This window comes from Scyliorhinus canicula, chromosome 1 (assembly GCF_902713615.1).
Source record: "Scyliorhinus canicula chromosome 1, sScyCan1.1, whole genome shotgun sequence".
In the NCBI taxonomy this organism is placed as follows: Eukaryota; Metazoa; Chordata; class Chondrichthyes; order Carcharhiniformes; family Scyliorhinidae; genus Scyliorhinus; species Scyliorhinus canicula.
Genome location: NC_052146.1, coordinates 40,935,343 through 40,962,772, shown reverse-complemented (window position 1 = coordinate 40,962,772; position 27,430 = coordinate 40,935,343). Strand labels below are relative to the sequence as shown.

General features: G+C 44.7%; 1 protein-coding gene across 3 annotated transcripts in view; it reads left to right on the top strand.

Moving 5' to 3' along the window:
• ift81 (intraflagellar transport 81 homolog) overlaps nt 1-27,430 on the top strand; it is a 153,525-nt gene that overhangs the window by 24,184 nt on the left and 101,911 nt on the right. For 2 of the 3 annotated variants that reach the window (XM_038789145.1, XM_038789154.1), the window contains exons 6-10: nt 822-887; nt 1,224-1,334; nt 5,478-5,562; nt 8,330-8,493; nt 17,507-17,602. In XM_038789145.1, the coding sequence (XP_038645073.1) occupies nt 822-887; nt 1,224-1,334; nt 5,478-5,562; nt 8,330-8,493; nt 17,507-17,602 (522 nt within the window). Of the gene's footprint in view, nt 1-821; nt 888-1,223; nt 1,335-5,477; nt 5,563-8,329; nt 8,494-9,257; nt 9,308-17,506; nt 17,603-27,430 lie in introns of those variants that run through there. The other variant, XM_038789160.1, reaches the window with a different exon arrangement.

Below are 27,430 nucleotides of genomic sequence, written 5' to 3'. Positions count from 1 at the left end.
CCCAGCATTTCGTCGATACAATCTGTTGGGTCGATGCCCTCTGGCAAACCCGCAATCCAAATATTTCATCACTGAGACCTGTTCTTACTCACAAAAGTTAACCTGGCAGTACAACCATCAGGGGCATGAACACTGACCCTTATTTTATCTTCAGGCTGCCTAATGTACCTCATTGTAGATTTATTGATACTGTATTTCCTGGCTAGCATGGTAGCACTAGCATTATTTTTCAGTCTGATATTCTCACTTTTTGGGCAAGTGCCATCATTTATTTTACTTCTTGGTTGTGACTCATCCCTTTTTAAATGCACAGGCTTAATTAAAGATACAGGCTTAAAAATTGCCCAGATACTACACTGTGATCTGGAATTAAATTGCAGCAACACATGCAAATAATGGCAGACAATACACGCGCAGTGCGCACTTTCGACTGCAGAAAATACGTCATGGACACCAGCGTTTTCTAAAGTGGCTTCTATTTTTTATTTTTAAAACCGTGAATAAGCGAACATTTGGACCGACAATGGGCAATCTGATGGATAAATACTTTAGCGCAGTTAAGCTTATTCATGAAAGAGGAAATCGCGAATAGCAGGACTTTATTGTTATTAAAATCATTTATTAGCTGCAAATAAAAGAAATATATATTCTTAATGTTATTAAAGTGTCACATTATGCAAAATATTGTACCCGATTTATTTATGTAGATATTAATAGATAGAGGTTTCAGTTTGGAAATTAATATGTTTAAAACCTCAATGTGTTTAAACGCTTCAAGTGTATAGGTAATGCATGGCATAATTTTTGTTTTGGATTTATAGGATATAAATGCTATGGAGGAAGAGAAGGATCAACTCATTAAGCGTGTGGAACGTCTGAAGAAGAGGGTATGATTCAGTTATCTTGTAAGGATATTGTTTCTTTGGCCACAGTGTGATACATGTTATATGGAAAAACATAACCTGGATTGAAGCAGCATATTGCCTGCTTAAGGAAGGCATTGAATGACACATTTGAGTAAACTGAGACATGCTGGGAGAGTTGCCAATCTCTACAAGGAGTTGCTCACTAGATGCAGACATGTTGATTTAATTGGTGTGAATTCCATGTTGTCATCTGCAGCTATTTATTGCGGGTAGAAGGAAATCACCTGTGAAATATGAACTTGGTCATATTTTCTTAAGATGCTAATAGTAAAAGCAATGTTTACATGTTTCTCCTAGGTGGATACAGTATCAAATCATCAGCGAATGTTAGAGATGGCAAGGCAGCTTCGCGTGGAGAAAGAGAGGGAAGAATCTTTAATACAGCAAAAGCAGGAACAGAAAAATCAGGTAATTTGTAATGCATATAGTGTATAAGCTCTATATGGAAATATGTACTTGACCTGATCTAGTTTCATGTAGCACTACATTTAATGTTCTAAAGATACTATACCCTGTATAAAAAAATGTCCCACTGTAATTTGCAGAAGTGCTGAGCAGTAGTAGCAAGGTCATGATTGGAGAGGTTTTGAGGGTGGACTGAGTTTAAGTGCAAGATTAAAACAGCTGCAGATGAGAGTGTAAGTATGTGGGTTTTACAGAATGCCATAATTGCATGCTTTTTGAGGCAGGAGAAGTAAAAAATGCTGTGGAGGGATCTTTAAGCAAGGATTTTGAATTTAATGGATTGGTTGATAGGGCGTCAATAGAGGTTTTGTTCCAGATTTTACAGGGGCTTTTGATGGTGAACTATCAATGTTTGTTGTCATCACCCTGCTGAAACTGTCCTTAACATCAGGATTTAGTGCACTGACAGATTAACATGAAAATCCTGAAATCTGTTACTCACTGCTGTGTGACAGACCCTGATAACAAAGGTCTATCCCTGAGCCAGCAAAGCGTTGAAATCATTTGGTGTAGCAAAAAGTTCCCTTTTCTCCTGTGACATTACTGTTAGAAACCCTGTAAACGATTACATCTTGAACAATCAGGTGTACCTGCTTTTTTATAAAGGTGAGACGAATAATAGCTAATGCTGAATAACAGGTCTGGTCCTTAATTTTTTTAATGTTTGTGGAATATTAATAAATAATTCCATTATCATTAATTACTAGTTTTTATTAGCTGTATTGTTTAATTTGTAATTTTTCCATGATATTTCAGCTTCTACCTTCACCTGATATGTATTGTCATGAGAATGTCGCTTTAAGAAATGTTTGGCTGCTCATGTTACTGCAGTGATGTCAGAGTGGGTGGAGCTGAGCTGTGGCTCTGCTTTTTAGTTTCACTTTAAGAAAAGCTTGGGTGTGCCTGTGTCTTTTTGGTTTTTGTTTTCCGTGTTGGAGCTGAAGCCAGACAAAACAGTTATACTGTTGTTCTCTCTGCCATGAAAAGACTGTCTCTTTTTAAAAAAAATGTTTTTATTCTCCATTTTCACATTTTCCTCCAAAATTCACACCCCACCCACAAACAGTAAACGGTAACAAATGTAAAGTCAATCCCCTTAACAATAACAACGATCCCATCCTCCCACCACCCCAAACAACGGCCCACCTGTCAATATATGCATCCAATAAAACAAACCCTCCCACAGTGGAAACAAAAAACAAAGGAGAAAAAGAGCAAGGAGTCCGGGACCGCCCATGGTCACCCGAGAGTCCACTCCCCCACCTCCCACACCCACCCCACACTCAACGCCGTCCAACCTCTGAAAGAGTACCGTATGTGATACCCAAGAGTTGTAAACCCCCCCTCCCCTCTCCTCCAACTCTTCCCGCCCACTGCCTCTTGAAAACTACTCCCCCCAACCTCGGTTCCTTCCCCCCAACCTTCCACCCTGGCGAGACCACTCAGACCCTGTTCTGCCAGGCTCCGATGGTCGCAGCCCCTCCCCCCACCTCACTCCTGTTCACTGGCGCAGAGGCCCCCGACCGGGTCCCTTTCCCCCTTGCCCGGCCCTAGGAAAACCCAGAAATCCCAGCACAGGACCTTCTCCTTCACACTGTACCTGCGGAAGCACAATGTCACTACTCTTGGCGGCTCACCCGCCTTTGGTATAGGCCTCCCCGACCGATGAGCCCGATCCAATTCATATTGGGAGGGATCCTCCCCCTGCCCTAATAGTTTCGCCAGCATAACGGCAAAATACTCCGTCGGCCTCGGCCCTTCAACTCCTTCGGGCAGCCCACAATCCTCAAATTCTGTCGCCTGGACCAGTTTTCAAGGTCTTCCAATTTTCCTCGCAGATCCTTGTTCACCTCCATCATCTTCCGCATCTCCTTGCCCATCGAGGTAAGTTGATCACCGTGCTCTGCCACCGTCTCCTCCACTACCTTCAGCGCCTCCCCTTGCGCCCGCACCTCCGCCACTGCACTCGCCACCGCCGTCGTCACCAGGGAAATCGCCTCCTACACCAGCACACTCAAAACCTCCCTCATCTCCTTCCTCATCGCCTCCAGTGTTTTGTAAACTGCCTTTCGAATTCTGCAGCCATCACCTTGGTTATTTCTTCAGCCTTAAGCAATGCGGCCTCCCCTGGTGCTCCAGCCTCCTTTTTCCCTGGTGACCCCGTGGTGACCTCTCCACTCCCCGACGGGCCCTCAGCTGCTTTTTTAATGGCCGTTTTCTTACCGACCCATGACATCTTCTTCTGCTGTGCCTCCTCTGCGCCTTCTCTGTGCCTTTGACGCCTCTGTGGACCCTGGGACCGGGCTTAAAGCCCCAAAAATGCCGTTCCCGAACGGGAGCCCTCCGTTGTGCGGCCGCCTCCCGCCCACCGTCACCGGAAGTCCCGAAAAGACTGTCTCTTGATCATTTGGTGAATTCAGAATTATAAATATTCTGAGACGTGACTTTAACCTGGTGTGCTTCTGTTAAAGGTTATGTTTTTTTGTAAGTCTACTGAATGTTAAAAGGACAGCGAACGCATTACTTAGTGTTGTATTCTTTGGGGGTTGTATTTGAATTAATGGTTGCTAAGATGTTCACTGTTTACATTCTTTAACCTCTAATTTCTATTTGAGATCCTGAACAACTGGTTCTTCCAAGAGTAATAAATTGTTCAGCTATTCTTCTAGAATCATGGAATCATAGAATGGTTACAGCACTGAAGGAAGTCATTCAATCCATCATGTCTGTGCTGGCTCTTGAAGGAGAATGCCATCTAGTGGCATTCCCCTTCTCCCTATAGTTCTCCACATTCCTCTTTTTCTGATAACTCCATGTTCTCTTGTATGTCTTTGGTTGATGCTCTCTCCACCACGTTCTCATGCAGTGTATTCCAGATCCTATCCACTCACTACGCAAACGTTTTTTCCCTTCATGTTGCCACTCCTGACCGTAAGTTTTGATTGGTTGAAGCCTGCAATGTATTCCATATTTGTTTCCTGTAGCAAGTATGTGACTTGAAGACACCAGTAAAGTAACTCAGAGCACATTCATAACTTCTCGGAAATACACCAACCGATTGTAACTGTTTTTTTTTTAATTTGTTCATGGGACGTGGGTGTTGCAGGCTGTGTCAGCATTTATTACCCATACCTAATTGTCTTTGAGGGGCAGTTAAGAGTCAACCACATTGCTGTGTGTCTGGAGTCACATATAGGCCAGGTAAGGATGTCCTAAAGGACATTAGTGAACCAGATGGGTTTTTACGACAATCGACATTGGTTTCATGGACAGCATTAGACTTTTAATTCCAAATTTTTATTGAATTCAAATTTCACCATCTGCAGTAGCAGGAATTGAACCTGGCACCCCAGAGCAGTACTCTGGGTCTCTAGTCCAGCAGTGCCAATACCAATGTCACTAGTCCAGTGACAATATGGACAGCATGGTAGCACAAGTGGATAGCACTGTGGCTTCACAGCGCCAGGGTCCCAGGTTCGATTCCCCACTGGATCACTATCTGTGCGGAGTCTGCATGTTCTCCCCGTGTCCGCGTGGGTTTCCTCTGGGTGCTCCGGTTTCCTCCCACAGTCCAAAGACGTGCAGGTTAGGTGGATTGGCCATGATAAATTGCCCTTAGTGACCAAAAAAGGTTAGGAGGGGTTATTAGGTTACGGGGATAGAGTGGAACTGAGGGCTTAAAATGGGTCGGTGCAGACTCGATGGGCCGAATGGCCTCCTTTTGCACTGCATGTTCTATGTTTCTATGTTAATACCACTACGCCACCACCTCCCCATTTATGTAAGTAATTAGCTGTATGTTGTGCATATAATAATTTAGTTTAGTATTAAGTTCCAATTTGCATGAAACATGCAAGTCTCATTTATTTGTTTTGAGTATTTGTATTCCTGTTTGCTTGCTTTTTTTATAGTTGTGTTTGATGTATGTATAGAAATGCCTCAATAGAATGTTTTTCAAAGAAAAAGAAACGTGCAAGTCGTGGAAAGGAATCTTGTCTGTTTTAATCCATTTACTAAAAAACACATTTTTAGCAATATTCTGCAGTTTTTATTATGTTGGACTTCTACATTATATGTTTTCTTCAGTTATTCCATGCAGAACAAAGGCTGCAAAGAGCACAACAGCAGTTGAAGGATCTTCGACAAGCTTCAGCTGATGCAAAGCCTGAAAGTAAGTACGATATGAAAGTCCAAATTCAGGAAGCAGTGTCAGAATGATTTCCATTGCTTTCTTCTGATTGGACATGTAGATCATAGAATGCTTGCTTAATTAAATAAATAAATAACCTTTATTGTCACAAGAAGGCTTACATTAACACTGCAATGAAGTTAATTAATGTTCAGTAGTTCAAGAGCAGCATAAGATAAAAGAAACTAATTGAAGAACAATTAAAGTCCAGATTACCAATCTCCAGATAATGAAGTTAATAGAAAACACAGCATTTATGTAATGCTCTTTACCATTAATCTATATGCAATTAAATAGTTAGAACCAGCTCTTAATCACCAAAATTATAATTTTTCTTAGTTTTACTCAATAGAGCAAAGAATGAATATATAGTATGGTGCTAAAGCATACAGATTGGAAAGGTGTTTGCTGTGGAAAATAGGATTGGATTACCTCACGAATTGATATTATCCAACTTCTCTCATGTGAAAAAGCCACTTTGAGGGCTGGACAGAGCATCAAGCATCAGAATGTTGCAGCACATAAACAAGGCAATTAGTCCACAATGGATGTGCGCTTCTTCATTTAATCCAGTCCCAATTTCCAAACCCCCCCCCCCATAGCTGTCAGGTCACCCCTTCTTAGATTTGGTGGAAAAGGGCCAGCATGACTTGCTAACAATATTTAATAAATGGCTCTGTTACAGACATCAGGACTGATAAAGGAAGACAGTATTTTATGCAAACTAAGAAGGATGTGTTTTTTTATTTGTGTATTGGATACTCAGTAATTTGTTCTCAGGATCTGGATGGTGCTGACAATTGGCATTTGTTGCCCATCCCTAATACCCTGAAGATGATAGTGGAGCTTGTTTTTGTCCTGATGTGCTCCTGTAATGTTCGATCGGGAATTCCAGGATTTTTCCCCAACAGCAGTGAAGCATTAGCATCTTAGTCCAGGACTCTAAGCTAAGGACATCCAGAGACACCCACCAAGATAAGTGCAACTTCGGTTAGAGGACCATCGACTCAGTGAAAGATGTTCTTTGGTCCACCTGAACTTTGCTGGTCTTCCAGTGCAAAGTGTTGTCCAAAGTGCGTGGGTTTCCTCCGGGTGCTCCGGTTTCCTCCCACAGTCCAAAGATGTGCGGGTTAGGTGGATTGGCCATGCTAAATTGCCCGTAGTGTCCTAAAAAGTAAGGTTGGGGGGGGGGGGGGGGGGGGGGGGGGGGGGGGGGGGGGGGTTGTTGGGTTACGGGTATAGGGTGGATACATGGGTTTGAGTAGGGTGATCATTGCTCAGCACAACATCGAGGGCCGAAGGGCCTGTTCTGTGCTGTACTGTTCTATGTTCTATAACCATTGCTGCAGACTGGCACATTCCCAAGTTCAGGACTATGTGCTGAGGGATACACTAAAGCATGGGGCAGCCACGGCCAAGGAGCTGTAGGGAAAGGCCACCATCTAAGACCATCCAGCCATTGTCTATTGAAGGGCTGGAAAGTTTAGAACTCCTTGAGCTGTGTGCCTGACATGGTATGCATATTGTAATCAATTGCACTTCCTGTAACATTCAACTTACATGCTTTGGTATGTACTTTTATAAATTTTATGAATAAAATATATTTTTGGAAAAAACATACCAGTTTTTGTTGAAATCTGGATGGTTTAGGACCAGGGTCTTGGTGGCAGAATTCACAGCTGGAATGAACTATCAAATCAAGCTTCATGATTTGCTGTTGTGCATCCTGTAGATATCATGCACTGCAATGGTTTCTGACCTGTTCCTGTAGCCACATTGTTCATTGAGTTGGTTAAGCTTCTGGTCAGCGGTAATTTCTAAATATTGATGGTGAGCGACTCATTGAGGGCTGATACTGCGCAAGGTTAAGAAACAATGGTTGTGTTTTTTCTTGTTGGAGATTATCATTGTGTGGCATGTATGTGGTTTGGATGTTATCTGCCACTTGACAGATAAAACATGGAAGTTGTGCAAGTCCACCTGTAGGCTGACATGGGCTGCTTCGTTATTGGTATCATTACGAATGGAGAAGACCACTGTCGAACATGTTGGCAATAGCCCCACGGAATATTATATTGTGTAATCACTTTTAGTCAATATTCACTTCCAACTTCATTTCTGGTTGGAGTTTATTTCCTTGCAGCTAAGCAGAAAAGAGGTGGTGCAGTGGTTAGCACTGCTGCATATGGTGCTGGGACTAGGGTTCAATCCCGGCTCTGGGTTACTGTCCGTGTGGAGTTTGCACGTTCTCCCTGTGTCTGTGTGGATTTCACCCCCACAATCCAAAGATGTGCAGGTTAGGTGGATTGGCCACGCTAAATTCACCCTTAATTCGGGGAAATAAAATTGGGTACTCTATAAATTTAAAAACAAAAGCGAAGCAGAAGATGGTTTTCTGTAAATTCCTGTGCTCAGCCAGTAGAAGGCACAGTTGAGTCATGATGTGACAGAAAATTGTTGTTCTATTTCTTCAACAAGTTGAAGAGATCCACTAGCAGCCTGATTGAGGATTATTGAAATGTTTGCTCTTTGGTGGCAGATGGATCTAAACATACATGAGTGTTGCTGCAGAAACTTGTAACCAGTGAAGGCTCACAAGTTATAATTATAAGCAATACTGTTCTGAACTTTTAGAAACCAAAAGTAAAATGATTCAAAACAACAATCAGTCACTGTAAAATGATGTGCATAGTTTTATTTAAGTTTAAAAAGTTTAACTCTTAGTAGCTGAACTAAATATTAATTTCAGGTTTGATGAAGAGGCTGGATGAAGAAATAAAATTCAATACATACATGGTTTCAGACAAGCTTCCCAAGGAATTGGAGAGTAAGAAAAAAACTGTTCATTATTTGCAAAAAGTGGTTACAGAGCCAGCAATGGGACACTCCGACCTCAGTGAGCTCGAAGCCAAGGTGCGGTGTTAAGATGATATTGCATTTCTTCAAATGTTGATGACAGTAAATGCAACCTATATGTGCATATGTACATTCACCCCCCCCCCCCCCCCCCCCCCCAGTTCTTTCCTAGATGAGATGACAACTATAGTGGCCCACCTGCCTCAGATGCATGCATCCATCACCTATTCAGGAAGCAATCAGTCTTGGTCTGTAAGTTGAAAATAATACAAAATGAAAATTGCAGTTGTGTCACCAAACCTTTTGGGGAAAACCATAATTCATGTCTTTGCTCCTGTTGATAATTGTGATAGTTACTATGGTTTTATTAATTGTAGTGGTATCATTTTTTAAGGAAGGAGAAATGGAGATGAAAGAAATGTAAGCAACATTTTGTAGTTTCCCTGAGTGGTTAAACATTACCCGGTTTCATTCTAGCCCATAAAAGCAAGGCTGATCGCTACTGACTCAGTAATTGGGGCTTTTAATTTGCCTTTAGTATCTATTGGTAGTGAAGAGAACTATCTCCTAATCACTATCCAACAGCTCACGACTTTTCTTTGAAAACAGCACGTTATCTGCTCTTCAGACATTTAAGCTACTGTTTGGATGTCATGAAAACTGTAAGAATTATTGCCTATCTTACAAAAATCAAAATGATAAATTCTGAAAACTAAAAAACAAAATGGTTGAAAAAGCAGGTCCATAGGCATGCAGAATAACAAAAGCGCAATTTTGCATTTTGATGCAGAAACGTCACCAGAATTATTCTGAAAGTGTCCACATCTGACATGTTAACCTACCTCCTCCCTCTCCAATACTGATGGACCTGGTGAGTATATCCAGCACTGCTGCCCATGTAGAAATAATCGCAAAAAATAGGAGCACAAGAAGACCAAACAGCCCTTTGAATCTGCTACACTATTCAACATGATCATGGATTTTGACTCCGCTCTCCTGGCCGCTTCCCATATCCTTTGATTCCCCAAGAGAGCAAACATCTGTCCATCTTGCCCTTAAATATATTCAATGCGCATCCACCACAACCTGAATAAATTCCTCCTCATCTCAGTCCTGAATGATCAGCCCGTTATCCTGAAACACTGCGTCTTTGTTCTCGATCTACCAACTCAGGAAAATAACTTATCAGGATCCACCCTGTCAAGCTCCTTCATAATCTTGAATGTTTCAATTCTCCAGAGAATATAAACCCAATTTACTCAGCCTCTCATCATGGAACAATGCTCTCACCCCAGGGTGCAATCTAGTGAAACTTTGCTTTACTGCCACCAATGCAAGAGCATCTTTCCTTAAATATGGAGACTAAAATTGCCCACAGTATTCCAGGTCTAGTCTCATCAAAGCCCCATACAATTGTAGAAGACTTATTTATTCTTGTATCCCAGTCACCTTGCAAAGGATCCCACAGTGTCCAACATCTCCCACATGCCATTTGCTTTCCTAAATGCTTGCTATACCTGCATGCTCAATTTTTGAGCTCCTTGTGCAAGGTTTCTTTGAAAATAAGATCCAATCAGAAACAAGAACCGTAAACTTGTACAAAACCAACTACACAGACCTAAGGCTATCTGAATATCAACATTTACAAACTTCACGCCTGAAAAATATTCTGCTTTTTTATTCATATGAACAGCATGAGTAACCACATTTCCCCATGTTAAACCATCTGCCATCTATCTTGTCCACTCATTTAACTGGTTTATATCTCTTTGCATTCCCACCTAGCTTTGTATCATCAGAAACTTAGATACAATGCTCTGACTCTTCATCTAAGTCATTAATGTAGAATGTAAATTGCTGAGGCCCCAGCAATGATCCTTGCGGCACTCCACTAATCATAGCCTGCCAGCACGGTGGCGCAGTGGGTTAGCACTGCAGCCTCACGGCGCCGAGGTCCCAGGTTCAATCCCGGCTCTGGGTCACTGTCCGTGTGGAGTTTGCACATTCTCCCAGTGTTTGCGTAGGTTTCGCCCCCACAACCCAGAAAATGTGCAAGCTAGGTGGATAAAACATGCTAAATTGCCCCTTAATTGGAAAAATGAATCGTGTACTCTAAATTTATTTTTTTTAAATCATAGCCTGCCAACTTGAAATTCCTATTTATCCTTTTTCTCTGCTTCCCGTCCTTGAAGGAATCCTCTAACCATGCTAATACATCACCTCCAACTCCATGTATCTTGTGTCATAGCCTTTTGTGTGGCCCTTATTGATTGGAAATCCAAGTATACCATATCTACTAGTTCTCCTTTATCTACCTACCAGTTACAGTAACACCCTCAAAAACTCTAGATAATTTGTCAAACAGGATTTCCCTTTTGTATAACCATGTTAACTTCTTATAATCATACTGTACTTTTTTAAGTTTACTGTTAAGGTTTCTTTAAAAATAGATTCTAGCACTTTCCTGATGACTGATGTCAGGCTGAGTTTTTAGTGGCCTTTTGCTGCACTCTAAAATACTCAATCCTCAGACTTGGTGTTATCATTTGCAACATTCTATACATATTTTAATCTAATGCTATTTTAACTTCCTTATTCAGCCATGGATAATTTTTTCTTGCTGAGTTTTTGTTACTCACTGGAAGGTATTTACGTTAAACATTTTCTTTTTGTTATAAATGTTTTTTTACTGAGTTTTTGAACAAAGTATATTTACCGTTATGTACACAGGATATGAAATACATATATATATATATATATATATAGATAGATGGAAGAGAAGGGCACACCCAAACATACTAAAGAAAAAATAATAATATATAATTTTAAAAATACAATAAAAAATAAAATAGAATAACTGGTAGGGTATTGTGCACCAGCTCAACAGCAGCAACTCTGTACACCTGGCAAAATTATTTACAACACATAAGTAGGAGACTGTTTGTGGGGGTGGGGGGTGGGGGGGTGAAGACCTGGGAGGTAAATATACATTTGGGTGCCTGAGAAACAATTACAGTGGGCATTACTCGAATGAGTTTGGTGTTGGTGTTGTCGCTTGCTTCTCCCGGATGGATCTCGCTGCCGTCTCGCGCTCACCTCCGCTTCTGCCGTTCTTCTCGTCTTTCGTCTTTATTCTCCTCGTTCCCTACTCCTGGAGATGCCAAGTTCGTTATTGTATCCCATGCCTTCTTTCGGGCTCTCATTTCCCTGCCTCTTCTCTTCTCTCCCCCCCCACCCTTGTGTGGTTCGCCTTTCTTTCTTGTTAGGTTTAGCTGCCCCCCCTCCTCTCCCGGTCTATTATCTCTCCCTCTCATGCTTTGGCTATTTTCCCCTGATTCTTGGCTACCTGGCTATTCTTCTGCTTGTTTGTTGGCCACAGACAGGTCCTGGAACAATTGCGTGAATGGCTCCCACGTTCTGTGGAAGTCGTCGTCTGACCCTCGGATGGCGAATTTGATTTTCTCCATTTGGAGAGATTCCAAGAGGTCGGACAGCCAGTCTGCAGCTTTGGGTGGTGCTGCTGACCGCCAGTCAAACAAGATTCTACGGCGGGCGATCAGGGAAGCAAAGGCAAGGGCGTTCGCCCTCCTCCCCAGGAATAGATCTGGCTGGTCTGAAACCCCGAAGACCGCCACTTTCGGGCATGGCTCCACCCTCATCCCCACCACTTTGGACATTGCCTCGAAGAAGGCTGTCCAGTACCCAGCAGGTCTGGGGCAAGACCAGAACATGTGGGCGTGGTTGGCCGGGCCTCCTTGGCACCGTTCACATCTATCCTCCACCTCCGTGAGGAACCTACTCATACGGGTTCTTGTTAAATGGGCTCTATGTACCACTTTTAGCTGCGTCAGGCTGAGTCTTGCGCACGTGGAGGTGGAGTTGACCCTATGCAGTGGTTCGCTCCAGAGTCCCCACCCTATCTCAATCCCCAGGTCCTCCTCCCATTTCTTTCTTGTTGCGTCTAGTACAGTGTCGGCCCTTTCTATCAGTCAGTCATTCATGTCACTATAGTTTCCGTTATCTAGTATGCTTGCGTCCAGTAATGTCTGTTGTGGCAGTTGTGGGTACATCCTTGTCTCCTTTTGTAGGAAGTTTTTGAGCTATAGATACCTTAGCTCGTTCCCCCTGGCTAGCTGGAATTTCTCTGTCAGTTTGTCCAGTGTTGCGATCCTGCCATCCGTGTATAGGTCCCTGACTGTCAGAGCCCCTCTGTCCTGCCCCCACCTTTTGAAGGTGACGTCAGTCAGTGCTTGTGTGAACCTATGGTTGTTGCAGATGGGAGCTTTGTCCGACATTTTGGTGTCAAATTGCTGCCGTAGTTGGTTCGAGGATTGGAGGGTGGCTATCACCACCGGGCTGCTCGAGTGTTTTTTGGGTGGGGATGGGAGTGCTGCCGTGGCGAGGGCCCGGAGGAAGATCCCTATGCTGGAGGCCTCTTCTGCGCGCGCCCACTCGGCTTCTGGCTCCTTGATCAATCTCCTTATTCGCTCGGCCGGTAGAATTGTAGGTTTGGGAGGGCTAGACACACACACACACACACACACACACACACACACACACACACACACACCCCCCCCCCCCCCCGGATTTTGTTTATTGTGGGACCTTCTTTGGGATCCTAGCATCCCTCCCCCATGATTAGTTTGTCCAGCGCTTTGAAAAAGGCCTTGGGGATGTAGTTGTTGAACATTTTCAATTGTTTCTTTAGATCTTCCCTATTGTTTATTTATAGCTATACCTTTTAGTCTATTTATCCAATCAATGTTGGCCAGCTGTCCAAAACAAGTTATTTAAGTTTAAAATTCCTCTTTAAGATTGAAGAATGTTGTTTTCAAACTTAATATGGAATTCAATTGTGTTATCAGTGTATTTTCCAGTGGATCTTTTACTATGACATTACTAATTAACCCTAATTCATTGTACAATATCAGATTCACAATAATTTTGTTGTGGAACTAACTAGGGATATTGCTCCAGGAAACTGTCACAAAAACACCTTATAAACTCATATTCCTTTGCCAGCTTGACCAGTTAAGTCTATGTGAAGATTAAAGTGCCCCACACTATTACATTGCCTTTGTTATAAGTTTCAATAATTTATTTTTTAATACTGTGCCCAATGGTATAATTACTGTTACAAGGCCTATAAACACTCCCACCAGTGTTTTCTAACATTTGCTATTCCTAATTTCCACCCAAAGGTATTCTACTTTTGATTTTCTGAACCAAGACTCCATCTCACTACTATTTCAGTGACATCCTATATTGTCAGGACCAATCTCCTTATTTTCCATTCTATCTTTTCAAAATGTTGCACACCCATACCAAAAGAGAAAATGCTGGAAAAATCTCAGCAGGTCTGGCAGCATCTGTAAGGAGAGAAAAGAGCTCACGTTTCAGGTCCAGATGACCCTTTGTCAAAGTCCTGCATCTGCAGTAATTTGCTTTTATACTTAAGTATTTATTTCCTACCTTGTAGCCATGTCTCTGTAATGGTGATTAGATCTGAGCCATTCATCTCTATTTGTGCCACTAGTTTAACCATCCTATTGTGGATACTCTTTGCACTCCAATAAAGTGACTTCAATTTCATTTCTTTACTTCTACTCCTGCACTTTACTCTGATGCATTATTGCCATTAAACTATCTGTCCCTTCCTGTCCCACTCAGCTTGACTTTACCAACAATGATGTGCTTTCCTATACCCTCAACGTTCATCTTTGGAGTTCTCAATCTCCCTTCTCCTCCCAATCTGTTAGCTTAATCCATTTTTCCATACTCTGACTATGTTTGCTAGTACACCCTTATGGTTGCAAGCTCCTTCCCTTCCTGTCACGCTCTGGTTACCATTTCCATGTTGGTACCATTCACTATTGCCTTATCTTTTCTCTTCAACTTTGCTCATCTCCCTTTATGATAACTCTTTCCTGCTACTATTTAGTTTAAAGCACTTCCTGCAGCCTTCATTATACAACTCACCAGAACACCGGTTCAGGTGAAATATACCCCATCAGTTGAGCTGCCCCTTACCCCATTTCTGTGCCAGCGTCCCATGAATCAAAGCCTATTTCTTTGGGACTCACGCGCTCTGCATGTATCTATTCCCCCTAACTATGGCTGATCATCAAACTCAATAGCCTGATCCCATCTTCCCCACCTCCCCCCTAGTATCCTTTGACCTCCTTCACCCCAAGTGCTTTATCTGACTACTTCTTGAAAAACGTACAATGTTTTGGCCTCTACTTTGTGGTAGCAAATTCCACAGGCTGACCTCTTTCTGGGTGAAGAAATTTCTCCTCATCCCTGTCCTAAATGGTCTACCCCGTATCCTCAGACTATGACCCCTGGTCCTCGACACCACCACCATCGGGAACATCCTTCTTTCATCTACCCTATATAGTCCTGACAGAATTTTACAGGTTTCTATGAGATCACCCCTCTCATTCTTCTGAACTCTAGCGAATACAATCCTAACCAACTCAATTTCTCATGTCAATCTCGCCATCTCCGGGATCAGTCTGATAATTCTTCTCTGCACATCCCCTTCAGCAAGAACATCCTTCCTCATTAAAGGAGATCAAAACAATATTCCAGTTGTGGCCTCACCAAGACCCTGTATAATTGCAGCAAGACACTCCTGCTCCTATAACTCTAACCCTTTCGCTGTGCAGGCCAACGTTCCATTTGCCTTCTTTGCTGCCTGCTGCACCTGCATCCTTACTTTCAGTGACCGGTGTATGAGGACATCCAGGTCTTGTTGCACATTCCCCTCTCTTAATTTATGGCCATTTCGATAACAATCTGTATCTGTCTTCCCACTTTTGCTACCAAAGTGGATAACCTCACATTTATCCAAATTATACTGCATCTGCTGTTCATTTGCCCACTCACTCAACTTGTCCAAATCATACTGAAGGATCTTTGCATCCTCCCGACTGCTCACCCTCCCATCCAGTTTTGTGTCATCTGCAAATTTGCAGATAATACATTTAGTTCCCTCATCTAAATCATTAATATATGTCGTGAATACCTGAGGTTGCAGCACCGATCACAGCAGATCATCCAGACTCAAAATGTTAGCTCTTTTCTCTCCCTACAGATGCTGCCAGACCTGCTGAGATTTTCCATCATTTTCTCTTTTGGTTTCAGATTCCAGCATCCGCAGTAATTTGCTTTTATCTGTTCAACACATATTGGTCATCTGTCTGTCTACTACCAATCAATTTAGCCTCGGAAAATAAAAAATAGAAATGCTAGAAATACACAACAGCTCAGACAGCATCTGTGGAGAGAGAAACAAAGTACCTCTCCTTCCCCCCTTTCCCTATTTCTGTACTTGCTGAAAACATTAGAACATAGAACATAGAAAAATACAGCACAGAACGGGGGGAGGGAGTAAGAGTCTCTGACTGTCTAGGCTATCTATTCCCTGATCATCTTACAAACCTCTATCAAGTCGCCCCTCATCCTTCTCCATTCTAATGAGAAAAGGCCAAGCACCCTCAACCTTTCCTCGTAAGACCTACTCTCCATTCCAGGCAGCATCCTGGTAAATCTCCTTTGCACCTTTTCCAAAGCTTCCACATCCTTCCTAAAATGAGGCAACCAGAACTGCACACAGTACTCCAAATGTGGCCTTACCAAGGTTTTGTACAGCTGCATCATCACCTCACGGCTCTTAAATTCAATCCCTCTGCTAATGAACGCTAGCACACCAAAGGCCTTCTTCACAGCTCTATCCTCTTGAGTGGCAACTTTCAAAGATATATGAACATAGACCCCAAGATCTCTCTGCTCCTCCACATTGCCAAGAACCCTACCATTAACCCTGTATTCCGCATTCATATTTGTCCTTCCAAAATGAACAACCTCACACTTTTCAGGGTTAAACTCCATCTGCCACTTCGCAGCTCAGCTCTGCATCCTATCTATGTCTCTATGCTGCCGACAACAGCCCACCTCACTATCCACAACTCCACCAATCTTCGTATCTTCTGCAAATTTACTGACCCACCCTTCAACTCCCTCATCCAAGTCATTAATGAAAATCACAAACAGCAGAGGACCCAGAACTGATCCCTGCGGTACGCCACTGGGCTCCAGGCTGAACATTTGCCATCCACCATCACTCTCTGACTTCTATCGGTTAGCCAATTTGTTATCCAACTGGCCAAATTCCCCACTATCCCATGCCTCCTTACTTTCTGCATAAGCCTACCATGGGGAACCTTATTAAACCATCTGTAACTTTTCCATTTCTAATGAAAGGTCTTTACCTGAAATGTCGACTTTTCTCTCCCTCCCCATGGATATTGCCTGATGTACTGAGTGTCTCCAACATTTTCTGATTTTTATTTGAGATCTCCAACATCTGTAGTATTTTGCCTTAGAATCAGTTTAAACTAGTGTTTCCTGCATGACATTTATGAGATGTCTGAAACCCATCCCAGGTGGTTAATTTGATCAGGCTGCTGGTTTAACGACCAGTTTTTGCCCTTCTATTGTTATATCCAATTTCTGATGATAGCGCCTCACAGAAGAACCTGGGGTTACTTCCATACACAATGTGGGAGGTTGCTGAACTGCTAGTTACTGCTTTCCCATTGTCCTGAGCAGTCTCCAATATTAGTTGGTCTGTATTTGACATTTCATTATGTAATTAACTTCTGACTTGGATCAGAAGTTTTTTAATTTGAACTTATCACTTCAAATGATTCACAATGCAGGATGGTTAATATGACCAAGCAAAATATGTTCATTTACTCCAATGGCTAATATTGTTACCATGCTAAGCATTTTGACCAACAATAAAGCTTGAACCTAAAAGATCTAGCATTTAGTACTTTATAGCATCATAGTTCCAAAATATGTATTTTAAAATGTGATTCATCTATGTAAATGTGACTTTGCAAACAGCATTATCTATAGAGGCTTTTAATTAAAGCTGTAATTGCACAGTCAAATATATTCAAACATTTTAGCTTGTTTTATTTAATATATATTCATTATTTAAAACCCAGCATTCTTAGAAACAGTTCATTATTTTGATATCACTGCTTTCAATTTTTAGATCCAGGAGGTCAATACACAAATTAATCAACTAATTGAAAAGAGAATGATGAGAAATGATCCAACGGATGACAAACTTTTCCTCTTTCGTCAACAGGTAAGGATAATGTGAACGCTATTATGACCAATGAGCTCCTGGTTGATTCCATTTCTAAAAATGTAGAAGCGCATACTTGTGGACATTTGTTTTTCAAATATTTTACAATGCCTTTGGCTGAATGACTAGAGTCAATAGATGTAGAATTAATTCCTGGTGAGTGAGACAGCAACTCCAGCTCTAAATTCTGGGTTAATATCCAGCCTTTTAAAAACATTTGTTCATGGGTCGTGGGCATTGCAGGCTGTGCCAGCATTTATTGCCCATCCCTAAATGCCCTTGAGGGGGACAGTTAAGAGTCAACCACATTGCTATGTGGTCTGGAATCACATCTAGGCCAGCCCAGGTAAGGACGGAAGATTTCCTTCCCTAAAGTACATTAGTGAACCAGATGGGTTTTTATGACAATCGACAATGGCTTCATGGTCATCATTAGCTTCTAATTCCAGATATTTTATTGAGTTTAAATTCCATCATCTGGAATTCAAACCCAAGTCCTCAGATCACTATCCTGAGCCTCTGGATTATTCTCACTTCCCTCCCTCCTCTCTCTCCCTCTCTCTCCCTCTCTCTATCCCTCCCTCAGGGGCTGGTTTAGCACACTGGGCTAAATCGCTGGCTTTTAAAACAGACCAAGGCAGGCCAGCAGCACGGTTCAATTCCCATACCAGCCTCCCTGAACAGGCACCGGAATGTGGCGACTAGGGGCTTTTCACGGTAACTTCATTGAAGCCTACTCGTGACAATAAGCGATTTTCATTTCATTTCATTTTTCACCACAATGCCTCCCAACGGGTCCGAAATGTAAAATAACAGATTATCCGCATTTAGGAAAGCTCTATAGCGTATAGCAGCAAGATCGGGCGGTAGGGCCCTTACTGCTCAGGGTCCTTATCCTTCTTCAGAATTCAGGATATCCATGCCTGCAATAATGTAGGGGCACGCTCCCACTTTTCCCTCGCCTCATTGTATGCCCTTACCAACAGGGGTCCCAGATCCCCGAAAACTGCCTATGAAATTCCACCGGGAGCTCTTCTGGGCCCAGGACCTTCCTGCCTGCATTGCCCCCACCAGTCCAATGGGTGCCCCAGCCCCTCTACCAGATCACCTCCACTTTGTAGAACTCTAAGCCATCTAGAAATCACTGCTTTCCCTGTCCTCCCGCCGGGGGCTTCGATTCATATAACCTTTTCTAAAATTCCTCAAACGCCGCATTCCCCGCCCTCCCCCAACCGCGTCCAGTGCCGCTCTCCCCCTCCCATCCTTCACCTTTCTGATCTTCGTCGACACCTCCTGCTTCCTGAGTTGGCGAATCCTATTCGCCTTGTAGCACAGTGGTTAGCACTGTTGTTTCACAGCTCCAGGGTCCCAGATTCGATTCCTGGCTTGGGTCACTGCGGAGTCTGCACATTCTCCCCGTGTCTGTGTGGGTTTCCTCTGGGTGCTCCGGCTTCCTCCCACAGTCCAAAGATGTGCGATTTAGGTGGGTTGGCCACGCTAAATTGCCCTTAGTGTGTCCAAAAAGATTAGGCGGGGATCCTGGGTTACGGGATAGGGTGGAGGTGTGGGCTTAAGTCGGGTGCTCTTTCCAAGGGCTGGTGCAGACTCAATGGTACGATTAGCCTCCTTCTGCACTGTAAATTCTATGATGCTATGATTCCCCCCATATTCATATACTGCCCCCCTGGCCCTCCTTAACTGCCCCACTACCTGCTCCGTCCTATTTGCCTGGATCACTATAAACTCCCCTGACCACTGCCTTAAGCGCCTTCCATAGCGTGGTGGCCAAAACGTTGCCCGTGTCATTCAGCTTCACATACCTCCGAATGGCGGCCTTCAATCGCTCACACATCTCCCCATCTGCTAACAACCCCATATCTATTCTCCAATGTGGACAGCGCAGTACAGGCCCTTCGGCCCTCGATGTTGCACCGACACGGGAAAAAAAACTAAAGGCCATTAACCTACACTATGCCCTTATCATCCATATGCTTATCCAATAAACTTTTAAATGCCCTCAATGTTGGCGAGTTCACTACTGTTGCAGGTAGGGCATTCCACGGCCTCACCACTCTTTGCGTAAAAAACCCACCTCTGACCTCTGTCCTATATCTATTACCCCTCAATTTAAGGCTATGTCCCCTCATGCTAGCCACCTCCATCCGCGGGAGAAGGCTCTTGCTGTCCACCCTATCTAACCCTCTGACCATTTTGTATGCCTCTATTAAGTCACCTCTTAACCTTCTTCTCTCTAACGAAAACAACCTCACGTCCATCAGCCTTTCCTCATAAGATTTTCCCTCCATACCAGGCAACATCCTGGTAAATCTCCTCTGCACCCGTTCCAAAGCTTCCACGTCCTTCCTATAATGAGGCGACCAGAACTGTACGCAATACTCCAAATGCGGCCGTACTAGTTTTGTACAACTGCAACATGACCTCATGGCTCCGGAACTCAATCCCTCTACCAATAAAGGCCAACACACCATAGGCCTTCTTCACAACCCTATCAACCTGGGTGGCAACTTTCAGGGATCTATGTACATGGACACCGAGATCCCTCTGCTCATCCACACTACCAAGAATTTTACCATTAGCCAAATATTCCGCATTCCTGTTATTCTTTCCAAATTGAATCACCTCACACTTCTCCACATTAAACTCCATTTGCCACCTCTCAGCCCAGCTCTGCAGCTTATCTATGTCCCTCTGTAACCTGCAACATCCTTCCGCACTGTCTACAACTCCACCGACTTTAGTGTCGTCTGCAAATTTACTCACCCATTCTTCTGCGCCCTCCTCTAGGTCATTTATAAAAATGACAAACAGCAACGGCCCCAGAACAGATCCTTGTGGTACGCCACTCGTAACTGAACTCCATTCTGAACATTTCCCATCAACTACCACTCTCTGTCTTCTTTCAACTAGCCAATTTCTGATCCACATCTCTAAATCACCCTCAATCCCCAGCCTCCGTATTTTCTACAATAGCCGACCGTGGGGAACCTTATCAAACGCTTTACTGAAATCCATATACACCACATCAACTGCTCTACCCTCGTCTACCTGTTCAGTCACCTTCTCAAAGAACTCGATAAGGTTTGTGAGGCATGACCTACCCTTCACAAAACCATGCTGACTATCCCTAATCATATTATTCCTATCTAGATGATTATAAATCGTATCTTTTATAATCCTCTCCAAGACTTTACCCACCACAGACGTTAGGCTCACCGGCCTATAGTTAAATTCCCCCGGAACAGCTGATCAGTAGCTTTGCTCTGCTGCCCTCTGCTGGATGCTTGCTTTCACTCAAACTCCTTGGGTCTCCTTCGCCGGTTCACCTTCAACTTAGGCTGACCGCACTGCACGTATGCAAATTCCCCCGGAACAGCTGATCAGTAGCTTTGCTCTGCTGGATCTGTCTGTTTGTTCTCGCTCTGAGCTTCCATCCTAGCTCCCTAAAGGCCTGCCTGACATCCTTGTCCCCTTTCCTACCTATGTCGTTAGTGCCAATGTGGACTACGACTTGGGGCTGCTCCCCCTCCCTCTTAAGGACCCGGAAAACACGATCCGAGACATCACTTACCCTTGCACCTGGGAGGCAACATACCAAACGTGAGTCTCTCTCGCTCCCACAAAATCTCCTATCTGTGCCCCTGACTATTGCGTCCCCAATTACTAATGTTCTACTCCTTTCCCCCCTTCCCTTCTGAGCAACAGGGACAGACTCCGTGCCAGAGGCCTGTACCCCATGGCTTACCCCTGGTAAGTCGTCCCCCCCCACAAGTATCCAAAACGGTATACTTGTTACTCAGGGGAACGACCGCAGGGGGTCCCTGCACTGACTGCTTTTTCCCAGTCCCTCTTACAGTTACCCATCTATCTCCAGTCTTTGGTGTAACTACTTCCCTGAAGCTCCTATCTATGACCCCCTCTGCCTCCCGAATGATCCGAAGTTCATCCAGCTCAAGCTCCAGGTCCCTAACACGGTTTTTGAGGAGCTGGAGTTGTGTGCACTTCCCACAGATGAAATCAGCAGGGACACTGACTGCGTCCCTCACCTCAAACGTTCTGCAGGAGGAGCATTGTACTGCCTTCCCTGACATCACCTCTAGATTTAAAAAAAAACAAGAAAAAGAAGAAGAAAGGAAGAGCTTACCTGATATTCCCTCAAACCCTGCTCACTTGACAACAGCCCCTCCACAAACCACCTTCAAATTAGGCTGACTGCACTGCACGTATGCAAATTTCCCCCAGAACAGCTGATCAGTAGCTCTGCTCTGCTGCCCTCTGCTGGATGCTTGCCTTCACTCAAACTCCTTGGGTCTCCTTCGCAGGTTCACCTTCAAATTAGGCTGACCGCACTGCACGTATGCAAATTTCCCCAGAACAGCTGATCAGTAGCTCTGCTCTGCTGCCCTCTGCTGGATGAATCTCGGCTCAATAACTGTATTAACCCTCCCTGCCCTCCTCCCCAACACCTGCCTCATAAATTTGACATCATGCAAATTTGGGGCATAAACGTTCACCGGGACCACTGGCATTCCCTCCAATTTCCCCTCGCCATCACAGACCTTCCCCCCCCGGTCTGCCACTATGTTCCCCACCTCAAACAATACCCGCTTGTTTACTACCACCGCCACTCCCTGCGTCTTCATATCAAAACCCAAGTGCAAAATCTGTCCAACCCACCCCTGCCTCAGCCTAATCTGGTCCCCAATCTACAAAAAAGCAAATAATGTGGATGCTGGAATCTGAAACCAAAAAGAAAATGCCGGAAAATCTCAGCAGGTCTGGCAGCATCTGGGGAGAGAGAAAAGAGCTAACATTTCGAGTCCAATGACTCTTTGTCAAAGTTAACAGACAGTGAAAGTGGGAAATATTTATACTGTGGAGTGAGAATGAAAGATGAGTCATAGCCACAGAAACCCAGGGAAACGGGGTTCTAATAGCCACAGAAAGCATGGGGAAAGTGCTAATGGCAGTCCCCAGAGCGAACAAAAGGTGTGAAAGGCCAAACTGCAGGGAAACTGACATCAGAGGGTAAACTGTGACAGATACAGATGTGGGGGTAGGGGATGGAGGAAGCAACGGGGAGAAAGGGTAACAAACGGTGGATAAGATGGGGGTGGGGGGTGAATATATATAAAGAAAGACAAGAGAGAAAAGAAATGGTAAAAGACAGTTAAAATCAAATGGGTTGAAAACAAAGGGGTCGAGGTGGGGTAGAGCTAATCATCTGAAGTTGTTGAATTCGAAGTTGAGACCGGAAGGCTGTAGCGTGCCTATGATGAGATGTTGTTCCTCCAGTTTGCATTGAACTTCATTGGAACATTGTAGCGGGCCAAGGACAGACATGTGGGCATGGGAGCAGGGTCTTGTGTTAAAAAGGCAAGCAACGGGAAGGTCCAAGCTGGACAGTGAATGGGAGTGTGGTGGGGGAGGGGCTGCGGCCATCAGAGACTGGTACAACAGGTTTCGATGGGATTAGGAGGTGTGAGAATTTGGGGGAACCGATACTGGGTGAGGTGTTTTCGAGAGGAAGTGGATGGGACGATTCTGGGAGGGGAGAGTAGGGGCTCGATGGTAACAATGGGACGGTGCAAGCCAAGATCAGTAGGTAGGGCCTGGAGTTATGAGGATGGTGGACAGACTGAGGGAGGGGGGAAGGGACATGATGAGAGGGGGAGTGGTGAGAGGCCCCCGAGTTAGGATTGTTACGTGGAATGTGAGGGGTTGTTGGAGGGAGATTTTTCAGGATCATCTCGGGGGTAGTGCTCGTGAACGTGGAACCAGGGCCCCTAGAAGTGGGTTCTGTTGGGGTAGAGGTTAGGTTCTCCACCATGTGACATGGTTTGGCGGGGGGGGACCTACTTAAATTTCTTTGACTCTCGGGAAGGTGAAGTCTCAGCTGAAAGGGATGAAGGAAGGCTTTCACAATTCATGGGAGCTGTTTATTATGCATTTCCAAGAATTGGTTGCCATTGAACTTTAGGGGGGGTGTGGAAGGGGGGTTAGCGGTAATGTTGTCTTTGGTTACACTGTTTCCAGATTGATAAATTTCTTTACCTGGAATGTGCGGGTGGATGTTTTAGACTGTATGTTGGGGGGGGGGGGGGGGGGGGGGGGGGGGTGCGGTTTGTGTGTCGGGGATTGTTATTGGGTTGCGGGAACCTGTATGGAAGACTGTTGATGGAGGCATGCTTCCCCTCCGATGAGTCAAGGGAAAAATGGGAGGAATAACTAGGCATGGAAGTAAGGGGGAATACAGGAGCAAAGCAGTAAATAGGGCGACCTCCACCTCCATTTGTGCAGGGCTGAGCCTAATGCAGCTAAAGGTGGTTCACAGAGCGCACCTAACCAGAACCCGAATGAATAGGTTCTTCCCGGAGGTAGAGGACAAATGCGAATGGTGCAAGGGAGGCCTACATGTTCTGGGCCTGCCCCAGACTTGTCAGGTTCTGGAAAATCTCCTTTGGGGCACTGTCCATGGATGTGGGGGTGAGGGTGGAGCCAGGCCCAAAAGTGGGGATTTTCAGGGTTTTCGATCAGCCAGAACTCTTTATGGGGAAGGGGCGGACACCCTAGCCTTTGCCTCCCTTATCACCCACCAAAGAACCCTGCTCGGCACAGACGCGCCATGGAATGCAAAGGAAAAAGAAAGGTGGGGAGGAAGGAAGGGAAGAGGAGTGAGGGGGGGCAGCAAGAGCCCATTAAAAAGAACTTGGGATACAAGCTGCAAGAAACGAGCCCGAGGAAAAGCAGGAAAAGGCAGAGGGAGCAACAACACACTGCGCAAGGCAAGCTGGGGCCAACTCGGGGCAGTCCAACTATCTCTCACTTGTAATTTTAAAAATTGTTCTCTGGGGCGGGATTCTCCGACCCCCTGCTGGGTCGGAGAATCGGCGGGCGTCAATCCCGCCCCCGCTGTGTCTCGAGTTCGCCGCCACCAGAGATTTGGCGGGGGTGGGAATCGCACCGCACCGGTCGACAGGCCCCCCCCCCCAGCGATTCTCCGGCCCGCGATGGGCCGAAGTCCTGCTGCTGTCAAGCCTCTCCGGCCGGCGGGAATCAAACCACCTACCTGACCGACTGGAGCAGGCAGCGTGGGCCGGCTCTGGGGTCCTTGGGGGGGGGGGGGCGTAGGGCAATATGGCCCCGGGGGGTGCCCCCACGGTGGCCTGGCCCGTGATCAGGGCCTACCAATCGGCGGGCGGGCCTGTGCCGTGGGGGCACTCTTTTCCTTCCGCCATCGCCATGGTCTTCACCATGGCAGAGGCGGAAGTGACCTCCTCCCCTGGGGATGACGTCAGCAGCCGCTGACGCTCCGGCGCATGCGCGGACTTACGCCTGCCGGCAAAGTCCCTTCGGCCCCGGCTGGTGTGGCGCCAAAGGCTGCCCATGCCAGCCTGCGGAGCGCCAATCACTCCTGCGCGGGCCTAGCCCCTCAATGTTAGGGCTTGGCCCCTAAAGGTGCGGATACTTCCGCACCTTTGGGCGTCCCGACGCCGGAGTGGTTCACGCCACTCCATCATGCCGGGACCCCCCCCGCCCCGCCGGGTAGGGGAGAATCCCGGCCCTGGTTGTTGCACGGTGATAAAACTTGTAAATTTAAAGCACAAATTGGAATTTGTAACATAAAATGTGACAACCAATAAAAGCATTTACAAAATAAACCTACATTAAATAATTTTAGCCCACATCACATAAAATCCCTATATGACAGAAGGAGGCCATTCGGCACATCAAGTCTGCACCAAACCTCCGAAAGAGCACCCTACCTCGACCCACTCTCCTGCCCTATCCCTGAAACCCCACCTAACCTGCACACCCTTGGACACCAAGGGCAATTTAGCATGGCCAATCCACCTAACCTGCACATCTTTGGACTGTGGGAGGAAACTGGAGCACCCGGAGGAAACCCATACAGACATGGGGAGAATGTGCAAACTCCACACAGAAAGTGGCCCAAGCCCTGAATTGAGCCCGGGTCCCTGATGCTGTGAGGCAGCAGTGCTAACCACTGTGCCGCCCAAAATATTCAGAAGTTTTGTAAGTTTGAATCCAGTAAGTTTGTTATCAGTTGTTCATCATAGCAGATAGGAAATCATTTTATTTGCAATTTAGTGTTAAATTATATTGCAAAGAAAATTATAATTAAAATCTACCTGCATTTGAAGGTCATCCTGATCAAGAATTATTTTCTCAAAAATGAATTATCGGCTGCCTTATGTGTATGTTTATAATCTATTTATAAAAAGAGCAGGTAACAATATTCATCTTGAAACCCAAAATTTAGAGAACCCAATATTCATAGAATTATATCGTACAGGATGGAGCCTTTTGGCCATCAGGCCTCTTTGATAGAGCTATTCAGTAAATGTTTACCCTTCAAGTATCTATCCAATTATCTTTTTATATCACTACTGAAACGGCTTGCACGACCCTTTTAAGATGAGGGACTTCAGTTATATTGTGAGACTGGAGAAACTAAGGCTGTTAGAACAGAGAAGATTAAAAGAAGAGATGTTCAAAGTCATGAATGATTTGAAAAAATAAATGCCAACCCATCACATAGAAGTGTTTTCTCATGTCACCTCTGGTTGTTTTGCCGATCACCGTTATTCTGTGTGCTCCACTAATTAACCATTCTGTGAATGGAAACAGTATCCCCTTATTCAATCAAAACCGTTCATGATTTTGAAGATCTCTATCAAATCTGCTCTTAACCTTTGTTCCTCTAAGGAGAGCAGCCTTTGTAGAAGAGTTTTATTTTTAGATATATGTGTCACACTTCAGACATCACACTTCAAAGTGTCACACTGTTTCAAATCCAGGCCATCTCAAAAGTGGAGAAATCCAGTTTTTGATATGAGTCTGAAATACGTCGATAGTTACAACTGATCTGTGATGACCCCATGTTTACAATTACCTGGATTTGCCTATTGGGTCCACTTTCATTCAGCAAGTTCTTGAGCAATGGCCTTTATGGGGCAGGTCAAGTTAGTGCTGGACATCATATCTATGCACCTAGTACTAGACTGGCCAGGTCCAATCATAGACCATAAGTCATAGGAGCAGAATTAGGCCATTCAGCCCATCGAGACTGCTCCACCATTCAATCATGGCTAATATGTTTCTCATCCCCATTCTCCTGCCTTCTCCTTATAACCCCTGATCCATTTATTAATCAAGAACCTACCTATCTCTGTCTTAAAGACACTTAAGTGATTTGGCCTCCACAGCCTTCTGCAGCAATGAGTTCCTCAGATTCACCACCCTTTTGTTGAAGACATTTCTCCTCATCTCTAGTTTAAAGGACTGTGCCTTCAGTCTGAAACTGTGTCCTTGGGTTCTAGTTTCTCCTACTAGTGGAAACATCATCTCCACGTTCACTCTATCCAGGCCTCTCGGTATTCTGTAAATTTCAATGAGATCCCACCCAATCCTTCTAAACTCATCGAGTACAGACCCAGAGTCTTCAACCGCTCCTCGTATGACAAGTCCTTCATTCCTGGTATCATTCTTGTGAACCCCCTCTGGACCCTCTCCAACGCCAGCATATCTTTCCTTAGATACAGGGCCCAAACTGCTCGCAATATTCTAAATGGGCTCTGACCAGAGCCTTATACAGCCTCAACAGTATATCCCTGCTCTAGCCTTCATGACATGAATGCGAACATTGTAGTTGTCTTTCTCTTTTTTTATAAATTTAGAATGTCCAATTCATTTTTTTCCAATTAAGGGTCAGTTTAGCATGGCCAATCCACCTACCCTGCACATCTTTGGGTGTGGGGTCGAAACCCACACAAACACGGGGAGAAT